Here is a 19,118-nt window from a genome sequence, read left to right as displayed (position 1 = left end):
TCCCTCTGTTAAATACTCCCCAGTTCTGGTGGACGAGGTGGAGCCCAAAAACAGCAGGCAGACAGAGCTTCACTAGGTTCGGACAGCATTTTCTGAACACCCATTGTGTGCAGGCTATTTAAGTGCAATCAACAGAATTGTGTCCCCCGAGAATTCGTATGCGGTACAAACCTAACCTCCATCGTGATGGTATTTGGAGATGGGGACTCTGAGAGAAAACTAGATTTAGATGAGATCATGAGGGTGGGGCCCCCACAAAAGGATTAGTGGCTTTATAAGAAGAGAGGCTAGAATTTTCTCTCTCTCTCTCTGCCAATGAGCCCCAGCACACAATGGATGAAGCTGTGGTAGCCAGGCAGGCACAGCATGGCAGAGAGGAGGCCTCTCTCAACAGTGAAGGGAAGGAAGCCTGGGACCAGGCAGTCTGGGCCCCTGCTGAGGAAGGGGCATCAGCAGAGGGGGCCTGTCTGGACCCCTCTCCCTGACCCAGGGATCCAGAGCAAGTGGCCACAGGCCCTGCATGCCATCTCTCAGCCGGCTCCATGGTGAGCCAGGTCTAAGTCCCCCAGCATACAGTACTGTGGTTGTCCCACTGCTCTGTGACCCACCACACTGCTCCTCCTCCAGTGCCACTCCTGAGGACCAAAAACCTGTCTTCCCCAAGAGGGCCGCTTCCCTGTGTCTCTTTCCCTCTTGCACCTGGACCTACAGTGATTGGGATAGAATCTGTCTGCCCAGCAAACTTTCTGAAGAGACAGACTGGTGCTGAATGATGCCATTTCTTAAAAAAAAAAAAAAAAAAAAAAAAAAAATCACTCAAGCCACCTCAATTCTGAACTAAGGGATCCGAGCTGGACTGTGGCCAGAGGGCACTCCTCTCCCTCAGGACCCTGCCTGGCTGCACATCGTTCTCATGACAGAGAGCCTGTGGAGGCAGAAAGCAGAGAGACAGAGGACCAGGGAGCTGGGAAGATGTTAACTGAGTCCCTCATTGTGTGCTTCTGGAACATTCCACCGCAGGGCTGGTCAGTCCCGTACCGCGTCAGAAGCCAGGCTCCAGTCCTGAGGCACACGCTCGGGTGGACTTGCTTCGGTGAGTCTTGAAGTCCCGGCAGTAAAGCTATCTTAGCTCCTTCGGCTCTGCCACCCGCCTGAGGAGCTGCCTCACAGGGACATTTGTGCTGCGTTGTTTGTTGCATTGTCCTGCCTGACCTTGGGGTGACCCTGCCACAATCCCCTCTCTTGTTAAGGCTCTAATGAGGTCGCTAAAGACGTCTCTGTGTCAGGACCGCCTTGCCGAGCTCTCAGTTAACTTCGTGCTCAGAGAGTCGGCTGTGTGAGTCACACGGCACAGGGCTTTAGAACTTAGAACTGTCCCCTCTCCCTGGCAGGCCTTTGTCTGTGGGAAAAAATAAGGAATGCTCCGCCGAGGCCCGAGACTCGAAGGGTAGACTGCAGGAGTTTTAAAAGGAGTGTTAGGTGTTTGCTGAAGAAAGGACCCTGAGGAAGAGTTGCAGACAGCCAGCCAGTACTTATTTTGGGGTTCTTCTGGCTCTGAGGTGAGTCCCGCACTCAAGGAGGGCTTGGTTAATCCTAGAATGCCTTCTACGGAGGGCCTGGCAGGGCCTCAAGGGGCAGAGAGGCCAGTCCGGTCCCCAGCCAAGGGGCACAAAAGAGCCCTCTGCATCCCCTGGGGTAGTCGGGAACCGTCTCCAGAAGTCCCGGGAGCCTGGCTCAAAATTAGTACTGGATTCTCAGGGCCCAGGCCTCTGGGGGCCAGGCCGGATCAGCACACGGTTCAGTAAGGGACCCGCACGTATCCCCACGTCGTCTGCTGGCTCAGCTGCCCTTCACAGAGGACTTTTCTCAGCAGATCCACTGAGGGTTTCAAGTCTGAGAATGGCAAAGCCTCCAAAATGGCTAGCATCTGATGTGCATCTGAGTCTGGAGTTGACCCTGGGGAGGATGGGTGTGTCACGGGCTCTGAGGCTGGGAGGTTGAGGGGTGGTCCCCGAGTGTCGCTGCCTGCAGGGCTGGCATTGGGAAACGTCCCATCAAAGGCCAGAGCCAGGCTGCTCCTGCCATGCCTCCCTTCCCGCCCACTTTGGTGTTAAGAATGAAGACAGGTCGCCTTGCTCCAGAGGGAGCTGCGTCGCCACCAATGCCAAGGTGAGCGGGGACACGCGGGGCGGCTGGGCCTCTGAGCGGGCCAAGCGGGTTACGGCTGTCGGGGGGACGATGAAAGGCCCATCCCAGCTCTGCGAGCAGGTGCCCCTCGTTCTCCTCCTTGTCCCCGTCTGTCCGTCTGGGCCACTCGCTCCATCACATCACAGGCGTCTGCTGAGGGCCCGGCCTGCCCTGCACCTTTCAGCAGAATGAAAGGGAAACTGATATCACAGGGAACTGAAGCACAGGAAAGGGCCTCTTTCTTTTCAAAGACTTTCATTTGTGATGGGCTTTTTTTTTTTTCTAGGTGATCTTATTTCAAAGCCCCTTTGAAAATTTTGTGGGTTTTGTAATGGATGAAAAGTAACTTGGAAATGGGACTAAGAAGTTTTCAGTTGAAAGTTGTTAGAGGCAAGTTGAAAGCTCTGAGTTATAAGGTTCTGCCAGATTTATCATGTCTTTTGTCCACAAGGCCCATCCGTGGGGTGGGGGCGGGGGGGGGGGCCGGAGGAAGGGGCTGGGGGCCTAGACAGGGCACGTGAGAGAGCACAGCCCCAACACGAGCGCCAGCCGCGGCTGCTTTACGTCCGCGAGGGCAGCCGTCTGAGCTGCACTTTTAGCAGGAATGTCTCCAAGGTATAGACTTTGATGTGGGGAAAGGAAAAAAGCAAATGTACTCCCAGAATACTATAGGAAGCTGGGTTCTATCAGAAACGAGGGCCACCGTGCAGATGCTTCCTATCTGAAAGATAATTGTGACTGAAGCTAAGGCCCAAACAGACCTGAGAGAGGGGGCCTGGCCTGAGCCCTGGGGCATGTCCATGTCAGAGAACTGACCAGAGAAGAAATGATCGGCACAGAAGAGGTTTAGGTAGAAAACCAGGAAAAGCATTGTCACAGAAAGGGAAGGGAAGGGAGTTTCGAGAAGGAGGAAGGCGGAGAAAGGACGGCCGCACTGAAGTGTGGAGGTCGACAGAGGTAAGCAGGAAAGCCAAGGCATCCGGAATCCCACGGAGGGGAGGACCATGAAAGAACACGGATGGATGCTGGAATGGCAGGTGAAGTGGTCAGACATCGAGTTTTCAGTCCCCATGTTGGAGAGCCAAGGCCTGATGACCAGAGGGAGGGAAGAGAGAGCTGGGGACAGAAGCGACGTGACGGTGGACCCTGCAGCACACTTTGGAGAGGAGAGGTGTCTGTACCACCCCTGCTCTGACACTGAAGAACTGGCCCCAGTGGAGAGTGTCAAGACAACACCGGCAAGGGTTGGGGGAACACGTCGGTGGTAGCTTAGGGTCTAGGGAGTCTGAGGCAGCAGGAGACGTGAGGGAAGCCCAGCGTGCTGTCAGGGTCAGAGCAGGAGGCTCAGCTGGGCTGGACACAGGGGGGTAAGGGGAGGCCATGGCTGGTACTCAGAGCACAGGGGAAGGGTCTAAGTGTTACCCCAAAAGGGTACTGCGGATGAAGCCTTGATATGGCTAAACCAGTTTGTGGGGCTGTCAGCCACAGCAGGAGGAGGCTGGGGCCGGGTGGTCTGGAACATTCCACCCATCCCAAATCACTTCGGAGGCTCTAAGGATAGAATAGACATGAGTCACCGTACCGAGTCGGCCTACTCTAGCTATTGCAGAACTTCTCCGGGTCCTATCACTCTCTTCTGTAAAATAAAGGTGAAAACACCTTGTGGACGGAAATCTTACCGTGCCCGTGCCTGGCATGTAGGAGGCGCTCGATAAACGTGAGCCGTGAGGATGGAGGCAGTCCAGGCAGCTCTAGCTCATCTGTGCCTGGCATGTGTTTATGGCTGAGCTGGTTGGGTCCCTGTGGTGACCCGTGAGGAGAAGGCACAGGAAGTAGTCAGTGGTGGCAGGTGATCCTCGGGGCCGGGCACAAAGCCTGGAATCACGAGGCCACGTTAGAGGCTGGCCACTGGCCTCCAGTCCTGTCCCCAGCAACCCAGCACATGGCTGCCCTCACCAAGCTGTCCCCTGGGGTCACTCCTTACCATGGTGTCTTACCCCTCCCCCATCACACCCTCTCCCCACCGCCCAGGATCCTGGCAGGAACACTTGCCCCCTCCCCGCCCAGAGACATCATCATATTCTGTAATATGATTGGAATCTGAATATATATTTAAAATGACAAGATTGAAATTAAAATTTAAATAAAGAATTACTTTTCTGTAAGTTGCTCCGAAAGCAGTAATTTAGCAGCAAATTGATAGAGAAAGGTAAGCACTGGTCCTTTAAACCATCATGCAGTTTCCGGCATTCGAGCCAGAAGTGTCTCAATTTAACACATCATTGGTTAGTATTATTAGAAATTTCAGCGGTCCCCGGAGCACATTATGGTGGTGCTCTGAAGGGGAGGCCGAGGGCGCCGGCCGGGGTCCAGGGGGCCAGAGAGGGCAGCCTCATTCATGAGAGCAGGAGGGGCTCCGGAGAGCATCCCCCAGCCCCAAGTGGGGATTTGACTGTGATTATTCTCGTATGTAGTTCAGTAGCAATCATGAAATGAAGAACTGAGAGACCCATAAATGTCATTTGCTCTTCCCAGAGGCCACAGATTTATAGCTTTAGCATCTGACAAAATGTCCTTCTGACCCCTTGAAACCTAGGCTGGGACCAGGGGTCCATGAAGACAGTGTCACCAAATAGCCAGCTCCCATGAGGCACATGAGCAGGACCTCAAAATCTGTCCCATTCAGGACCCGCCTGGCAGTTTCCAGCCCCTAAGTTTCCCCACGTTCGGGCACAGAGGCCTGCAAACTTGAATATCAAGACTGTCATCGCTTGCCAGAGTGGGGTCGGTGGAACTCCTACATCACCTGATACGCTTGTCAAACCACCACCTTTAGGGGCCCCCTGTCCCAGACCTACCGAATCAAAAGCTCTGGGGTGGGTCCAGAAACCCGCATTCCTAACCCACACACGCACTCACGTTGGAGAACCCCTATGTTAGACGTGGTCAACGCTCTACCTGTGTGATCTTGGAACCAGTCCTCTTGCTGACAACCTAGAATGGTCCTAGAATGCCAACAGTCTAGCTAGAAACGCACGAGCTATAGTCTAAAAACCCCAGACGCCAAAATGGCTTCTTCCCAAAACTGGATTTCCAACATTGGAACACCATTCTTCAAGTAAAACTTGCCTTCATAGGGCCTCACCTTTGTGATGCAAGAGCCCCAGGGAGTCAGTCCCCACAGGTGGACGCAACACCATGCAAAGCCTCAGTGCCATGTGGGGGGACTGATGCCTGAAAAGGAAGTGAGACACCCAGTCCTTGCAGCGAGTGGCCTGCCCTGCCGTGTGCAGTCCTAGAGCCACTGTGATTCCCCATGGCGGCCCAGGGCCTGGTGATCAGAGGTGCAACTTCACTTCTGCTGGGAGCCGTGTGGGAACCGACTCCTGCCCTGAGCATCCTCCAGAGTAAGAAGGGAAAGGAGATGACAGCTTCCACGGCTGATGCTGTGCCTGGGACACCAGAGCCTCTATCATCTGTGTGCTCCCAAATCCGTGGGTCTCTGCCACCAGCCTCTGTGGAGCATGGAGCCGTGCTGGCTTCCTCACGTCGCCCAGCTTCCGGACGGGAACCTCACCCCAGAGTGTCTGAGCAGCAGGGCACACACCTGGAAATGGAGCTGCAAGGGAAGCTGGCAGAGCAAGTCTTCCAGCTCCCACCTCAAGATGGGGGTGTGGCAGAGGTGCCAGGCAGCCAGAGAAGACGCCAGAGGCCCGCTGAGGGACTCAGGCCAGGTCCGCAGTGCTTTGGCAGAAAGGGGCCCCCAAAATCCAGACCAGTGGTTCTCAGGGAGCCACAGCAGAGCTTGTCTTTTCCAAATCAGGAAATTATGGGGAGTCATGAGGCAAAACAAGGCTGTAGATCAAGCTCAGAGCACAGTCAGCCCCAGGTTGCCCACCCTGTTGTCCTCCCTGTGGCTTGTCGGTTTCACCCAAGGCCCCCTCCCCCCACCACCCAGCCCGGAGTGTGCCTGGGGAGAGGCTACCCCAGCTTTAGCTTCAGCATGTATGCAATTACAGTCCCCACTGTAGTCTTGCTGGGAGCATCCTCTCTGGAACACAGAGGATACATATGCATATGTATGTCAACAGCAACACACAGATGACTTTTTGGTCTTTTGCTATTTTGCAATATACACAGTAGACCGTGTATGTTTCCACACACCCCCACCCCCACCGCCCTGCAGTGGCTTTAAACGATGGTTCATAGTATCTCACAAATTTGTGCACAGAAACTCTGAGAGGTCTTGGCCGGATCATCTGCTGCTTCCGTGGTGTTGACTAGAGTCACGTGGTGGTATTCGTCTGACCAGGGGATCCGAGAGACCCAGGAAGAGGCTGAGAATCCCTTAAAAGGCTTGGCCCCCAGCTGGCATAGTGTCGTAGCATCTTGGGTGTGTTCCTTGCGGCCACTCTCCCAGCCTATGTCGTCCTCATGGGTCCCTGGTGCAGACCTACCCCATCCTGCTGGTGTAGATGTCTCGAGGGCAGGGGCTAAGCTTGGCTATCACTCTAGGCCAGGAGCACCAGTGGACACTGGTGAGATGAGGGCTGGGGGACTCCGGGCTCCCTTGAGGGGAGGAGGCTCGCTGCTGTGAGGGATGGGGCCAGCTGTGCTCAGTGACGCTCAGCAGAAGGCCGTCCCTGCCAGCCCCATCAGCACCACACAAGTGACAAGAGTGTCAAGGCTCGCAGGTTCCAGTCTGCAGGAGATGGACATGGGTGGTGGCATGGTCAGTCCCCCCAGAGGAGGCCACTTGAACCCCGAAGTGGACTCTGGAGCCTGGCTCTGTCAAATGTATCCAGGCTGGAAATATGCTAGTTGCTGTAAGGTCCTTGGTGGCGACTTTGGCCCGAATCCATCTCCTTTAGTGAATCTGCCTGGCTTTTGTGGCGCAGTGCCAGCTCCCTTCCTCCGGGAAGCACTCCCTGACTCCCAGAGTCCATTGATTCACCCTCTTCTGACCTCTTTGGGCGCAGAGAGGAAGGGGCTGAGCCCTGGCTTCTCCAGGCAATCCCCCAGCCCCACAGAGGGAGGCACCAACCTCAGTACTTGCACCGCACTCAGGCACGTGGGAGGGAGCCAGGGGAGGCAGGCACTAAGCCTCCGAGCAGCCCGTGGCAGCATTCAAGCCAATGGCATTGGGGGGCCCGACACCCAAGGCCCCACGGTCTGGAACCTCATCTCCCCAGTAAGGGGAACTCATTGATTCACGCTTCCCAAGTGCACGGAGCCCTTTCACATCTCTGTTCCGTGATGTGGCTCGCTCTTCCGGAGCACACTCCGTGCACTCATGTAGCCCTTGCAACAGTACCGGATGCTCCTATTATTGGCCAGCACCGTAGCTCAGAGACACGGCCTCTTCATTCACTCCCTGGGCCCCACGACAGGCCGAGCGCTGTGCCGGGTGCGTGTTCTCGCGGAGCTGGCTCGCCAGTACAGGGTCAGTACACCTCACCCGCAAGGCAGTGTGCAGAGACTGCGACTGTCGTGTGCACAACACGTGGGTCCAAGAACAAGCGGGCATGTGAGGGCCCCGGGCGAGCTCCATCCCATCATCTTTCAAACCTTCCTGACCACCTGGGATGCTGCTCACTTACATGGCACCTTTGTGCAAAGTAGAAAAAGGTACTTTCTCTGGGTGGACAAATGAGCAGAAAGTAGCCCCTCTGGGCAGTCACAGCCTCGTGGGTGAACCGCCTGGTGAGCCCATGGTGCCCCCCAACCCCCTCTACCAAGCATCTTTGCACCGTGCACTCCTTCCCCTAAACAGAGCAGGGCCCCCGGGGGCGGCTCTGTGGCGATGTGTAACTGGTTCTCCTCCAAGCCGGCAGAGCACGACCCAGAGGCCCTGTGAGTCTTGTCGCAGGGTGGAGGTTCCCAGCCCCCGGACCAGCAGGTGCCTCAGCCCGTGCTGCCGCCTCACAGAGAGCTTCCTCCATAAAGCATCGGGGTCTTTAGTGTTCTTCAGTCGCTGAAAGAAGCAGGATGCTGTCAGCTGCCGTAAAAATGTGACCTTTGAAAATTTACAAGAGCTCGGGGTTTAAAAGCTGCTGCGTTAATGATGCATCCTATTAGCATCTCATTAGAGGGAAGCAGAGAGAAGCCTGCCCAGCCCAGTGATGGGCAGACAGGGCCACTCCGCAGCACCAGGCAGGAGGAGGGCTCTCCTCATCTGCCTCTCTCTGCCCAGTGTCATCATATCAAGGAGCAGAAGCAGGCCAAGAACACTGGCAAAAGGCCAGATGTCTGGGTGGCTTCACTGATAACCCAGATGATGCAGTGGGAGGGGGCTCCCTCAGCCCTGCCTTCCTCCCCTGGCCTGGGCTGTTCTCCTGGGGGGCAGGGGGAGTTCTGTGGCATTCTTGTGCTGGCAACCCCCTGGCAAGAAGGGGAACTTGGGCAGCCTGCTCAGGGTGAGAGAGACCTGGAAAGCCTTTAGTGGAGTCACAGACCTTTGGGGACTCTGGACCAAGGGAGAAAGTCTTAACAGGAGCTGAGTTCAGAGCTGGAGCCATGGATCTGCACACGATGCCCCAGAAGCCTCCAGAATTTGGGGACTTTGTGTTTACTTTGGGCCTGGAGCCCCTTGCGGGAGGAAGGGCTCTGGCCTGGCCAAGCTGACTCACATCCCCGGCTACAACATTCCTCCCTGACCTGGGCGCCCAGGCGCCTGGCAAAGTGCACAAACGTGTCCAGTTTTTTTCTGGAGGGAGTAGAGAAAGGAATGTTCATTTCATTGTTTTAAAGAAATAAATAGAAATTTCTGAGCTGTGACTTGCTCATAGCTTCAGAAGTTGCTTGGGCCGATTAGAATGAGTGGCCTTATTTATCTTTCTTGAAGGAAAAAGAGAGACCCTGTTTTCCTTCTCACAGCAGAACGGCTTTCTTGTACATAAGAATTTGCTTGTACTACTCATGACAGACACAGCAGGCCTGTTGGGGCCTCACCCAGTTATCTGCCCCCACCCTGCCACTCGGGGCGCCCCCCTGCACCCGGCTTCCTTGTGGAGGCTAACGGGGGCAGTTTGCACAGCTGAGGGCTTCGCTCCCCAGGCAGCAGCCGCCTGAGGGCAGGGCTGAGCCTCAGTCATCATGTCGCCTGGGGCCTGGGGCTGGTCCTGGTCCTGGCAGGAAGCAGGGGCTGAGTCTCAGTCATCTCGTCCCCAGGGCCTTGGGCGAGCACCGAGCAGCGGCCCAGTGCTTGTTTACTGAACACACCAACTAACCAGCAAACGCACAAGTGAACGACCTGGCAGGAGTGTCTTAGAGCCAAGGGACTAAGCCCTTGAAAAAGTGTGCGGTTTTTCAAGTCCAGGACCCCACCCCCAATTTTAGGGCAGAAACAGGAACTCCTGAAGTTTTAGAGTTCAGAATCTGGTTACCCACTCTGGAGGAGGAGACCCCCACCCCGTCTCCCGGTGGCAATGTCTGATGTAAGGGCCCCGGACCAGAGCCTCCAGGTTTCCAGAGCCCTTCCCTACTCTGTCAAAGCACCAGGTTGGGGGCACGGATTGTGATTCAGCAGGGAAGAAATGGCAAGGGTAGGAGGACCCTGGAAACCACACCTACCTCTGGCCTGTGAAGCCTCCAGGAAGCACGTCCCTTGCCCACCTGCCAGGGTGCAGCAGAGAGGGACTGCAGCGCCCCCTACTGGCAGGTCGGGTCTCTGCACTGTCAGTGAAGGAGGGTGCCCCAGGAGGCTGGAGTGTCACCACTCAAACTTCACCCCCACCCAGGGCCCTGAATAGGACAAGGCACAGACTCCTTCCCTTTCGGATGCCGCCGGTTACGGGAAGCCACCTCTGCACCTCTGAGCCCCCTAGCACCCAGGGGAACCTGGGAATGCAGAGGAGGCTTGCAGACAGGGCACACTGGAATGCTGTTTAGAGAAGCCACACTTCTGTTCCATGAGTTCCTGATGGGTGAGTGTGGCTAAATCCCCAGCCTCCGCCACAACACCCTTCCCCCCCTCCACCCCCACCCCCACCATCACAGCCAACCCCAACCAAGCTCCCATCTGTCCCACAGACAGAAATGGGGCAGGGGCCTCTGAGAAGGAATCTTGTCTGTTGAATTGTTCTTTCCTCAGGAGATTCACTCTTTCCCTTTGTTTCCTTCTCTGTTCACAGAAGCAAAGCTTCTGAAATGCAGGCCAGAGATAAAGTGCAGCCTAATGCAATTAGCTCAGTGCAGTCTACAGGTCCTAATGGGATACGACTCCTCCCAGCCCCAAGCAGGTGCTGTTTGTCATAGGCATTGTGCATCAAAGACCCAATAAGTGCTGTCAGCCATGGCCATCCCCTCCATCCGCCCATGCCGGCTGTTCCAGCTGCTCAGAGAGGCCCAGTGAGGGCGATGCCCCTCTCTCCCCCCCCCCCCCCCCCCCGCTGGGACACTGGGTCAGCTTCTGTGAGAAGTCACGAAGACCACGGCCTTCCCCAAAGAGAAGCCCACAGATGCCCCTTGTGGCCTCTTGGAGCTTCTGTGACTGTCCCTGGTGGACAGCTATCTCTGCCCCCCACCCCACCACATCCTTCACCCCAAACCTGGTTGGGCTCTGGCTGCACTCCTGGGAACTGCAGAAACTTCCTGAAACCACCTCTGCTGAGACTCTCACCCCCACACACACCCCAGTTATCCCAGTCCCAGGCTTTCCAACTTGCTTTTGGATTTCTTCCCCTCCTCCCCCTCCTGCACCCCCTTCCCCTCCTCCACCTCCCCCTCCTGCTCCTCCCTCTCCTCCTCCCCTCCTCCTCCTCCTTTCCCTCCTCCTCCTTCTCCCACTCCTCCCCTCCTGCTCCTTCTGCTCGTCCTCCTCCTCCTCCCCCCTCCCCCTTCCCCTCCCCCTACTCCCCCTCCCCCTTTCCTCCATCTCCTCCCCCTTTTGCTCTTCCTCTTCCTCCTCCTCCTCCTCTTTCTCTTCCTTCTTCTTCTCCTCCTCCTCCTTCTTCTCCTTCTTCTTGTCCTCCTTCCCCTCCTACCCCTCCTCCCTGTCACCCTCCCCCTCTTCCCCTCTCCCTTCTCCCCTTCCTCCCCTTCTCCTCCCCCTCTCCTCCTCCTTCTTGCCCTCTTCCCCCCCCTCCCCCTCCCTCTTCTCCCTTTTCCTCCAACTTCCCGCCTCCCTCCTCCTCCTTCTCCTTCTTCTTTTCTGGCTTATTACAATGGCCATGGCCCTGGTAGAAAATTTGGCAAGTACAGAAAGGTATAGACAAGAGAATAGAAGTTACCCACATTCCTGTCACCAAGAATAACACCCCTGCTAACATTTTGGTTTTTTCTCTCCTGCACATATTGCTTTACATACGAGCTTATATTTGTGTCACTTTATGTCCTGCTTTTCTCATTTAACATGATAGTGTAAGCATTTTGCCATCTCATTATGCATTTTAGTAAACATGATTTTTAATGACTATATAATATTCCATCAAGGCAGTAGCTCAGAGACCAATGCAGTGCTAATGTTTGTCTTCAGCCTGGGGTTCATTTTCTCATTAATCTAAATATCTAAATTAGAGAATGAGATCCTGAAACGGAGAGCCTGTCTCCTTCTCACAACAAAGAGGGTCCCAGGGAAGATGCTCCCTGCTCTGAGCTGTCCTCCCATGAGCTTCAGTCCCCACCCCACCCCCCACGCCTCCTCCATGGACTGGCATATTGGGGGGCCCAGTGGCTGATATGGGGCCCGATGGTGGTGCTTTGGAAAGCCGTCCTCTCACATGTCAGAAGGCCAGACACGTGGTGGCACTGAGCCTAGACTGAGGACACAGCTGGTATTCAGCACATGCCCATAAATGTTGCAGTTTATTAACAATCCAACGGCCTGGGGGACTTCACATCTCACAGCACAGAACGCTTTCCTTTATGATAGTTCAGGTGGACTGGGTGGTCACAGAGGGTGGCAGCTGGTGGGGGCGGGGGGGGGCACTGGATTGGGTGTTCCTGGGGGCGGGAGTTTACCCAAAGTGCCCGCATCTCCCAGGTGGCCCTGGGTGTGGCCTTGTGGCTCAGGCAGCAGGAGTAGTGCTCAGGGGACGGGCCCCAGGGCAGCAGCCCACGCCAGGCCATGCTCATCCCCCTGCTCTGCTTCTCCCCAGGCTCCCGGCATCTCCAAAGCGGATAGTCAGTCCCAGGGACTCACGACCAGCATCCGGTGGGGGCAGACGCCCATCAATCAGTCCACGCCCTGGGACACTGATGAGCCGCCCTCCAAACAGATGAGGGAGAGTGACAATCCAGGTGTGTACTTGGCCGGCAGCCAGAGACTCCCACGTGGAGGCTGGGAGCGGGGTTTGGAGGCTCCCTGGATGTTGTGACTCCTCAGCAGGCCCTGGCCCATGGGCCTGCGGCAGCCCACACCTGCATGGGGGTCGGGACGCTGTACAGCCTGGGCAGTAGCTGCGTCTCTACCGCTTTCTCTGCTACTCAAGAAAGCTTTGGGGAGGCTGAGGAAGTAAGACTGACATCCCAGGAGCGACTTTGAATCTGCTTTGTGTTATTTTGAATAGTCATTCCCAAACCTCAGGACTCTGATTCACCCACTTCTCCAGTCACACCTTCCAGGGAGGCTTTGCCTTGCCAACGGTTACGTGAGAAGTGGGATGCTCCACCCCCCTGGGGCCGGGGGCTCCCCACCTCCTACGTCCCTCCAAGCCTTCTTTGGTCAGCCCTGACCATGACAAAAGCCTTCCCTGTTATCTCCCATCGGTCCCAGACCAACCCTTAGGATACACAGGACACATCCGTGTTCACACCACAGCCCTACAGATATCTGACACCCACCCATCCCCCCTCCAAGTCTTCTGCGGGATAAACACCCTTGGCCCTTCAGCCACACTCCAGAGCCCGTGGCGGCCAGTTCCTTTGCCCTCCAGAGAATGACCTCTCCCTCTGCCTCCATCGGTGCCAGAGCCCCACGCAAAGAACCCACACGTGCTATGACCTGCACCCCTTCATTCAGCCCCTCCACTTTGACCACTGCGGTCTTACATCACCTCTGATTTGATGCTAGCCACAGACATGCGCTGTCACCAGTCAGACCCCAAGACTGTCGAGGCAGTAACCCTGACCCCTGTCCATCTTCTCTCAGTCTACCTTAGGCAGAGGGGTGTTGGGGACTCAAGGGCAAGTCCCTGTCAGTATCTTCCCATATGACTCTTGATTCCAGCTTTTATTGCTGACCTGTGCCTAACCCTCCCAGTATGCCACCTGCAGAGTTGGTGGTGATATCTTCCCTGTCGTCACCCAAATCATTGGTAAAAGTGATGAGCAGGACTCGGTCCACATCACTAGAGACCTCCTTCCGGTCCCCAGCATCCTCTGAGCCAATCACCAGCTCATAAGTCACTCACCACCATGGCCCGGCATCTCGTACCTTCACCAGAGTTACCAGAGAAGTCACGAGCTGTGTTCCGAAGCTCTGGTGTCTTGTTCCAGGCTCCGTGGCTAATCCTGGAGAGAAGTGACCTTAGGATGGCATGCCTTGTCCTTAAGACAGCAGCCTAGCTCACAGTGATACCATCTCCTCTTCAGACTTGGGGACAATCCCCCTTGCAGCCTGTTCTAGAATCTTGCTGGCACTGCTTCCCCAACATTTTCCAGCTTCTAGTTTCCTGTCAGAGAGCTCCCAGCTCCCCTTCTAGCCTCTGGAACTAGGGGTCCTGAGTGGCTCCCTGTCCCCCACTCTCTTCCTCAGACTCCCTGCCCCCAGTCTACACTGCCACTCCAGTGGCATCATGAACACCAAGGTGGCATTTGGGTGATGGAGACCTAACCCCACCCTCATTCGGTCAGAGGTGACCAGGACTGCCCTCCCTTGTCACAGTATTTTCTGGCTTCACTCACAAGCCCACTTGGGTCACCTCAATGTCTGCTCAGCTCAGGGGAACCCGGCCCTGCTCTGCCTGACCTGGGCACAGCTGGTGTCGAATCTTGTATCAAGTCTCAGGACGTGTGTCTGGAGCCCCTTGTTCAGTCAAAATATCTTTAGGGGCCAAAATGCATTTCTGTTGTTTCCCCCAGGGTTGGCCACGCAGAGGCTGCTTAGGAGAAAGCCTGGTCCCCCAGCAAGGCAGTGGAAAACAGCCGCTGCCAGCCTTCCCCCACTGCCCCCACCTCCTGCTCCCCCTTCCTGCACCACAGGGCTCTTGCACAGCTCCAGGCTCTGGTGTTCTCGCCTTGCCCAGGAAACACCTACTATCTTCACAATCTAGCTTTCTCCCCACCTCCTCCAGACAGCTATTCTCCAGAAAGGAAGGAAAAACACCAACATTTATGGAACATTTAACACATACCAGCCACTCTGCTAGTTTTTTTTTCCCCCAAATACATTTCCCTCATTCAATTTTTCCCAGGAGACCTCTGAGGTAGGTGTTGCTGGTTCCATTTGACAGATGGGGAGAATGAGGCTCAGAGAAGAAAAGCAACTTGCCCAGGGCTCCTGGCTAATGAATGGCAGAGCCAAGATTTGAACCGAGAATTCTTTGAAGGACTCTGCTTTTTTCCTTCTGTGTTTTTGCCTCTGTGTAGATCGTGCTCCCCCTCTGAGCCTCCACGACCATCTGCTCATGTACCCCAATGCTACCATAATCACAGATTTTTCATCTGGCGGGTCCTGGATGCAGGTGTCTTGTCCACCTCAGTGACCTTAGTACCCAGCCCAGGGCCTGGGACAGTCGGTGTTTATTGAGTGAATGTGTATCCGGCAGATGACGTCTCTTCTGTCTCCCTTGCAGGCACAGGGCCATGGGTGACCACGGTGGCCGCCGGGAACCAGCCTGCCCTGATCGCACACTCCTATGGAGTGGCCCAGCCTCCTACCTTCAGCCCGGCTGTGAACGTCCAGGCCCCAGTCATTGGGGTGACCCCCTCACTGCCTCCCCACGTGGGGCCCCAGCTCCCGCTGATGCCAGGCCACTACTCGCTCCCACAGCCACCCTCTCAGCCACTGAGTAGCGTGGTGGTCAACATGCCGGCCCAGGCCCTGTACGCCAGCCCACAGCCCCTGGCCATGTCCACACTGCCTGGCGTGGGGCAGGTGGCCCGTCCGGGACCCACTGCCGTGGGCAACGGCCACATGGCAGGGCCCCTGCTGCCTCCACCAGCACCAGCCCAGCCGTCTGCCACCCTCCCCAGCGGTGCCCCTGCCACCAATGGGCCCCCCACGACTGACTCGGCCCATGGGCTGCAGATGCTGCGGACAATTGGCGTGGGGAAGTATGAGTTCACCGACCCTGGGCACCCCAAAGGTAAGTCCCGCTGCTCACATGCTCCCGTGTGCCCACACCTGTGCCTCTCTGAGTGGTCACCACGACACAGCACAGACAGGAGTGTGTTCCTGGCATCCTGAGCTCTCCAGCAGCTCCCTCACTGGCCTCACCCAACCCAGAAGCAGTAGTGGGGCCTCCCCTTGCCCAAGACAGCCCGGCCTCAGACAGAGGAGGCAGAGGGGAAAGTGGAGGAGGGAAGGACAAGCTAGGCGAGGACATGTGGGCGGGCAAGGAGAGGGAGGGAGGGGAGAGCCTGCCAGGTCCAGGGTCCTTCTGCCTCTAGCCCAAGCCTTAGGCCATTCTCACCTTTCACCCCAAAGCCAGGCCAAGTGTGGAATGAGCAGGAATCATCTGTTCCTCTTAGGGTTCCATAGAACAGTCTTTTGTGGGGCCTTTTCCATTTTCCACCCATGAGAACAGTCAGGACGTGAACTGTGTCCTTCCCTAGAAAGGCGCCCTGTGCTGTGCCATTGGATGAGAGCAGCTCCCCTAGATGTTAGGTGAAAGGAATGTCTCCCCAAGAGACACTCACAGACCATCCTGAGCCACTTGGATTATTTTGTTTCAAGGACTCAAGGGTGGCTCTGTGAGGGTCCGGGAAAGAGCACCTCCTGTTTTCAAGGCAGATCCTTGAGAACAGAGCCTGCAGATGAGCCCCCAGCCATAGGGTTACGACAAAGAGCATCGCTCCTGACGTCTGACCGAGGGATCTATCTATCCAGCCGGAATGCGGAAGGGGGCAGGAGGACCGGGGGCCACAGATGTTAGGCTGGTGGGGTGCATCTGCCCCAGACTTGCTCGCTATCCCTTAGAGCTCCAGACAGCCAGGCCCCTCTCTTGCTGAGTGGGGAGGGGAGGCAGCCAGGCCTGGACCCAGTTGCAGGCAAGAGGGCATATGGTGGGCAGTCTCCCTGCTGGGGCACACAGGCCTCTTAGGGGACAGTAGATGGTTCTAGGAAGTGTGGACCTTTGGGCACAACCTCTCATTCTCCTTGCTAACAGCTCCTGGAGGTAGCCTGGCAGGAGTCCCTGCCTCTTCGCGGAGAACGAGTCCCACTAGCCCTTCTTTCCTGCCTGCTCTCATGCATCTCTCTCTTTATCCTTTTGAGCAATTTTCAGACCTCGTCAAGCATCCCAACAACAAAGCCGTGTCTAGATCTCCATTGGGTTTAATTCCCAATCTGATTGCGCCCCAACTGCCTTTGTTTTGGAAATCAGCACTAGTTTTAAATGACAAAATTATAGAAAATTACATCTAAATTCTGGTAAACCCTTGCTTTGTTTAAGATCTTTTTTTTAAAAAAAAAATTGACTAAATTGATTTTTTGTTTGAATTGTTTTGGTTAAGCTCTCTCTCCCTTTAAAAAGAAAAAAAAAAAAAAAAAAACTTACTCCCAGTTTGTATGCTTTCAGCTCTGATACATTGAGAACTGGGTATCCTGGCTGCTCCTGCCAAAGCCTAAGGCACTGGGTGGGCTTCCCTCCCCCGGCCACGGGGGCATTGCCGCCACCCCCAGAGGCCTCCTAGGGCTGATGAAAGGTCTTGGCAATTTGCCAAGTTTCAGACATGCATCCAGGAAAAGGACTTATTCTAGGCTGAAAGGTAACTGGCCCCGTTGGGTCTGAAGTCCACGGTTTGGGGCTCAGCACGGAACTGGGATCCGCCTCCCCAAAGTTGCCAGGCACAGGTGCATCCATCATCAGGCACCTGAACCCATAAGATCAGGAAGTTACAGGTGGTAGAGACAGGCCCCCGCTGGCCCCTGTGCACACTGGGCCAGCTGGCCATTTGCAGAACCACACCTGTAACATCTTTTTGGGGCCAGAGGGCATGAAGCATCCTCTGTGGTAAGCCCAAGCCCACAGACAGTAAGGAAGAAGAGAGACGGCCCCCTTTGGGGTTCGCTCTGCCAGCCCCTCTAGGGGGATTCAGTGCTAGGTGAGAGCCAGGTGTGGGGTAATCCTAGAAGGTGTCCACAGCCCTGCCTTCCGGTAGACCAGTGAGACCCGCCTCACCCACCCCGGCTCCAGCCGACAACAACCGGTGACCCATCTGTCACGCTGATTTCCATAGTTCACCAGTGAGATGGTGGTTTCCCCAGAAATTACATTCAACTCACTTCTCTATTTACGGCCCTCATCAGCTGACTTATCCCTTTATATCTGTGGCGAAGAAAGACAATGAAGCATGAACGTACAAATGTCTCCAAACTCAAGCCTGGGTGGGTTGTTGTTTTTTTTGTTTTTGTTTTTTTTTTTAAGTAATTTCTCTTTTCATTTCTAATCTTAAAAGCCTTTATTGCTAAAGCTATAATTTGTCTGTCAGATCTAATGTCAAACAACTGCATATTTTTTTTAAATAAGAAACCAGAATTTTGAAACCAAATCTTTGAAACTTGCCATGTGAGAATCATATTCCTGACAAGACCATGTGGGTTTGGATTTGGGTCACTTTTAATTTTGCCCCTAGGGATTTTACATCTCCAAAACTCAATTGATTTCACACTCCTAAATGACAGACAGCTGGCTCCAAGTGGGAACCAGGAGGCACTGCATGATGACATCAACACTAGTCAGAGCTCCACTTAAGAAAAAAAAAAAAAAAAAAGAACTTTCCTTTTCTCCTGTTCTCTGTTTGAAAGCTTGCCCGGCATTATAATAAGATTCACCATGGAGCTCCTTGAGATCTAGCTCATTAAAGTCCCACGATTTTTCCTCTATTGTTTGACATGACAACCTGGCCTCTCACGGGGTTGAGTAATTATGGAGAGATCCCCTCCATGAGGAACAGGTCTCGCCAGCCAGAGGGATGGGCCACCGGTATTTTTAGACTTCATTAGTGCCCTGATTTAAAATTTCACATTTTGTTTCTTATAATTATCTTCCAATCGACTGAGCTGAAATTTCTGTTGGGGCTATGTTAGTCTGCCTTCCCAAAAAGGGCGTTGGGACTTTAATTTAAAACTTAACCAATTGAAAAATAAAGGTGGTGCAGAAATGCTTTTTGGTTTGCAATAGGTCAAGCGATTGTCTCTCATCTGTGACTAGAGAAGCCAGCTTGCATGCAGTTCGCGTTAATGAGTGTTATTTAAATGCATTGAGCACATATAGATTTTCTTAGGAAACTTATAAGATAAATCTTTCTTTCTCTAAGAACAATTTGGGGGTGGGAACAATCCATAGGATTTCATTCTTTAAAAAAAAAAAGATTATGTATTGAAAACTAATTAAAATAGATTTCATGTGTGCAAAGTGATAAGGGAGGAAAAAAGAATTAGTTCCATTTGAATTCTGTTATAAAATACCTGAGGCCTTGTCTTGTTGGATTGGAAACCATGAACCAATCCAAAGGCAGAGCTGGTGGCCGACGCCAGGCCTTGTGAGATGAGCGAAGTCTGATGTCACTGCACATGAGCCCAGCTGTGTCAGAGCACAGGTGCAATCTATTGGTGTCATTTTTTTTCCATCCCCTATCTTTTTCCACAAAGGGTTCTTGGTGGCTAACAGGGTAGCCAGAGACCTTTTAAAGCCCCAGACTAGCGGTGAGCTGAGCTCTAGAAAGGTGATCATATTTCTTACCTGCATGTCCAAGGAGAGAGAAGCGAGGTTGCACCTGTTCTTACCTGCTTCTGAACCAAAAAACAAAATCCAGGTTGACCTGAA

General features: G+C 54.5%; 1 protein-coding gene and 1 long non-coding RNA gene across 5 annotated transcripts in view; one reads left to right on the top strand and one right to left on the bottom strand.

Moving 5' to 3' along the window:
- Positions 1–19,118, top strand: part of KLHL29 (kelch like family member 29) — a 312,316-nt gene that overhangs the window by 237,457 nt on the left and 55,741 nt on the right. For all 4 annotated transcript variants that reach the window (XM_045447601.1, XM_045447598.1, XM_045447599.1 and 1 more), the window contains exons 4-5: positions 12,285–12,426; positions 14,922–15,434. In XM_045447601.1, the coding sequence (XP_045303557.1) occupies positions 12,285–12,426; positions 14,922–15,434 (655 nt within the window). The remainder of the gene's footprint in view (positions 1–12,284; positions 12,427–14,921; positions 15,435–19,118) is intronic.
- The window catches only part of LOC123581475, a 30,242-nt gene continuing 15,399 nt past the window's right edge, over positions 4,276–19,118 (bottom strand). Inside the window, exon 2 of the long non-coding RNA XR_006703750.1 lies at positions 4,276–8,161. This is a non-coding gene — a long non-coding RNA (uncharacterized LOC123581475). The remainder of the gene's footprint in view (positions 8,162–19,118) is intronic.

This window comes from Leopardus geoffroyi, chromosome A3 (assembly GCF_018350155.1).
Source record: "Leopardus geoffroyi isolate Oge1 chromosome A3, O.geoffroyi_Oge1_pat1.0, whole genome shotgun sequence".
In the NCBI taxonomy this organism is placed as follows: domain Eukaryota; kingdom Metazoa; phylum Chordata; class Mammalia; order Carnivora; family Felidae; genus Leopardus; species Leopardus geoffroyi.
The sequence above is the reverse complement of the archived record's forward strand: the minus strand, read 5'-3'. Positions and strand labels throughout refer to the sequence as shown.